The 3,939-nt window shown below is 49.0% G+C and overlaps 1 protein-coding gene across 1 annotated transcript in view; it reads left to right on the top strand.

Annotated features, from left to right (window-relative positions):
* Positions 1-580: 580 nt before the first annotated feature.
* The window catches only part of Mrpl42 (mitochondrial ribosomal protein L42), a 54,556-nt gene continuing 51,197 nt past the window's right edge, over positions 581-3,939 (top strand). Inside the window, exon 1 of the mRNA XM_023718013.1 lies at positions 581-694. Within this exon, the coding sequence (XP_023573781.1) occupies positions 581-694 (114 nt within the window). The remainder of the gene's footprint in view (positions 695-3,939) is intronic.

Raw genomic sequence — 3,939 nt, forward strand, 5'->3', positions numbered from 1 at the left:
CCCCTCCTCAGCGCTCGACGTCCCTCGCCGCGGCGGCCAGACCCTCTCCGCGCCGCCTCGGCCGCTCAGCTCAGGGAGCAGGAAGCCGGGGCCGCGCGGCCCGCCCCGCCGATGGCCGGGTGCAGAGTGAGGAGCCGCAGGCCGGCCGGGGCGGTTACCTTGATGATCCTGCGGGGCAGCCCGGCCATCTTGTCAGATCCCGAGTTCGGCCTCTGGTCGCGTCTCCGGCTCCGCTCGCCTCACGCACGAGTGGAAGTCCCGGGCTCCACTTCCGGGGGACGTCGCCGCGCCCGCCGCCGCCGAGGCCCCTCGGGAAATGTAGTCCCTGCTCCGGCGCGGGCGGGCTTCGCACCAACCTGGCCCCCTCCCCCTGCTCCCGCCCCAACCCCGGCCGGGGGTGGCGGAAGTGATGCGCCCAGAGGGGCGGGGACTTAGGGGAGGCGGGAGGAGCTCCGCGCCGTGGCCGAGCCGGCGCAGGAGCCGGGTAGCAAGGCGGTCCGCGCCCGCCAGCGCCTCGCACGCAGGACACGCCTTGCTGTGGGCGGGGTCTCAGAGGCCCCGCCCCTGACGTAGGCCATTCATGCGCTTCCCTGCTCTCCGGCACGTCTGCTCTGCCCCGGCCGCTGTGGGGCTGCCGCAGCCGCTGCGGACGTGCACGCTTGCAGACCGAAACTCGCTAGTCAGACCTCTGACTGTGGGTGTCGGCAGTCAAAGAAGCCCTTTCATTTGCATAAATCGGGCCTCTTTGCTACATCCCTAGGCCTGGGGGTGGGGAATGGAGCGATTTGGGGACGCAAAGAGTAATTGTTTCTCAATGCCTGCAGCTCGCAGTTGAGATGAAGAATTGCTAGCTGGATGAGCTGAGAAACACTGAGTACTCCTGAAGAAGGGGTTACCTCTAGAATCCCCCAAAGGATCAATGGGGGCGGGGCGGAAGTAGGATTGCTGTGAACGCGTTCTGCCTTGATGATTGATCCCTTGCTAGGCATTTTCCTTTTAAGGCAGTTTATTTGTCTTCATGGCAGTCTTAAGGAGGAGTTAGCTCCATTTTGAAACAGACCTTAGAGAGGTAACTTCTGGCTAGGTTGTAGCAGAAAAAGGCAGAGCTGTTTGGTTTCTAGGCAGATTTGCCAAGCAAGGGCCTCCGCTTCACCACGGTGTTCCACATCACCACCTGAGACACTAGGTGGTAAATCCGTGGAGTAGTGCCAGGTACTACTAAGTTAGGAAGAAAAACTCCAAAGAAAGGCTGGCCTTGCCTTCCAGGGTCCAGGGTGCAGCAGGAGCTAGACAAGTCCTCACAATTCAATGTGTTAAGGGCTGTAACAGACTCCTCTAAGGTGCTATTTGAGCACAGAAACGGATTAACTGCGTAACTGTAGAATTTAGGAATGGTGTTTTAAAAGAGTAGAATCCTAAAAATAGAAGTCTAGTGGATCAGGTAGGGAAAAGCATATCAGACACAGGAGATGGCCTCTGAAGTGTTGTGAATTAAAAAAGGAAAACAAAAAAAGATGGATAAAGAAACCCAATAAAGATAATAAGGGCTATGGGCAGGGAAGATAGGTCAATGACCTGCCTGGCCAGTGCAAGGTCCTGAGCTCAATCCCCTGTACTGCAAAAACAAGCAAACAAACAACATACACACATAAAACTTGGGATAATGAGCATTCTGTTGTGTGGAGATGATGCCAACTGATCGTATGGATCATCTCATTTATTATAAAGTAGAAGAGGTAGACTATATTTTTCCCAATACCATTTGAAGAAAATGCTGAGGCCAAGAGGGCATAATGAGAATTCAAACAACCCGAAGTCTGAAATGGGTTGTTCAGGGAATAAAAGGGGGTCAGTGACACAGTGAAAAGATTTTGGAAAGGGCACGTGTGAGGTTGCCCTGGCAGGAAGAAAGCAGCTGTAGGATTAGGAGTGCGGTGGGCAGCTTGGAGGGGCAGGAAGACCCCACCCAAGACACCTCCTTGTAGGGGGCAAGTCTGTATTGGCTTCTCTCCCTCCATGTGGTTCTTGTGGGACACCATGGTGATAGGTTCTGGCCCTAGTAAGAATTGCTGAATTATTATGGTGGTCATCTAATATGGCTGAAGCCCTTAAAACAACAGCTCATCTTCCCAGAGACCACCTCCCCTCTTCTCCAACTCAGCCCAGGATGCAGTTTCCTTTCACCTTTCTCTCCACCTCAGGGAAGGCCCCAATCAGCTCCTCAGGTCTATCTAAACTTCCCCCTCAAGCCCCACCCCTGGCAAAGGCCATAAAAGCCTCAGCCTCCTTTTGTTCCAATCCAGAGAATTCCTTATCTTCCCAAATCTCATGTCCTCTAAGATAATGAAGTCCCTTTTCCTTTATAATAAAGCCCCTTTCCCCTTTCCTTCTGCGTGTTTCTCTGCTGCGACACCGTTAAAACCTATCACATGGCCTTCTGCACTGCACGGTGGCTTCCAAAGTCAGAGATGCAGCAAGCAGAAGTAGAAGCTGAATAACTTTTAACCTAATTTGGAAGCCACATTAGCGCCGCAATCCCCATAATCTGTTATTGCTCAACCAGCCAGAAAAGCCCACCCAGGTTCAAGAGCAGAAAACATGGAATCTACCTCTGAAAAAGGAGTGGCAAGATTTCGAAACTCCCAGAATGAATATGATGAAGAGCCAGGGAGATGGTTCAATGGAATAAGCACTTCCCTGGCAAGCCCAAGGGCCTGAGTTCAGTCCCCAGTTCCGCCAAAAAAAAAAAAAAAAAAAAAAAAGAATGAATATGATGAGTATTATTTGAATTCTTATTATGCCCTCTTGGCCTCAGCATTTTCTTCAAAAGGTATTAGGAACAATATAGTCTACCTCTTCTACTTTATAATAAATGCGATGATCCAAGTGATCAGTTAGCACCATCTCCACACAACAGATTGCTTATTATCCCAAGCTTTATGTATGTGTGTTGTTTGTTTGTTTGCCTGTTTGTTTTGCAGTACTGGGAATGCAAGATTTGGTTGTGGCTAACTTTGGAAAACAAACTGCTGCCTATACAACTTCTGTCAGAGGCTGCTTGCCAGCCACTTACTCTAGAATCACCCGAAGAATGGCTTAAAAAACAAAACCATCTTCAGAAGGCCTTCCTGCAGAGATTTGAATTATTGAGCTCTGCGCTGAGAACTGAGTGTCTACATTTAAATATAGGTTATTTTGATATATTCTAGTATTTAAGAACAAAAGATTTTAAACAAATGAAAAGTATGAGCAGGAGTTGCTATTGGTCTTTGTTGACTATTGTCTGTCACAACGGTTGACAGGGCAAGAGTGAGGCTCTGAGGCCTTGACCTGAGTTTGCAAATATACATTTGCTTACCTCTCATTTTCTTCACCTATAAAATATACTTAGCTGCTGGGGGTGGTGATACACACTGTAATCCCAGCACTCAGTAGGCTGAGGCAGGAGGATTGCCATGAGTTCAAGGCCAGCCTGAACTAATAGCAAGATAATGTCTCAAAAAAACAAAGGTACACAGCACTTACAGTTTTCTTTAGGAAACCAAATATTTATTTTATTTTATTTTTTAGAAACCAAATCTTATAAATTTTTTATTAGTGTGTGTTCACATTACGCAATGATGACATTCCTTGTGGGGAGTTGGTACATATACATAACACATCTCAGTTCTCTTTTCAATCCCTTCCATCTCTTCATCTGCCACCTATTTGAAAAAGATTGCTCTCTATGTTACTTTTCTCATTGCTGTGACAAAATACCCAACACCCAAAGTTAAAGGAGGATAAGTTTACTTAGCTTAGTTTGCAGAGGTTTCAGTCCATAATCGGCTGGCTCCAAGGAAGGGTGGCTCATGGCAGAGGGAAACACTTCATGGGGGTGGAGGAGAGCAAAAGCAGAGAGAGAGAGAGAGAGAGAGAGAGAGAGAGAGAGAGAGAGAG

Source organism: Octodon degus, unplaced genomic scaffold, assembly GCF_000260255.1.
Source record: "Octodon degus isolate 3935 unplaced genomic scaffold, OctDeg1.0 scaffold00004, whole genome shotgun sequence".
Lineage (NCBI taxonomy): Eukaryota > Metazoa > Chordata > Mammalia > Rodentia > Octodontidae > Octodon > Octodon degus.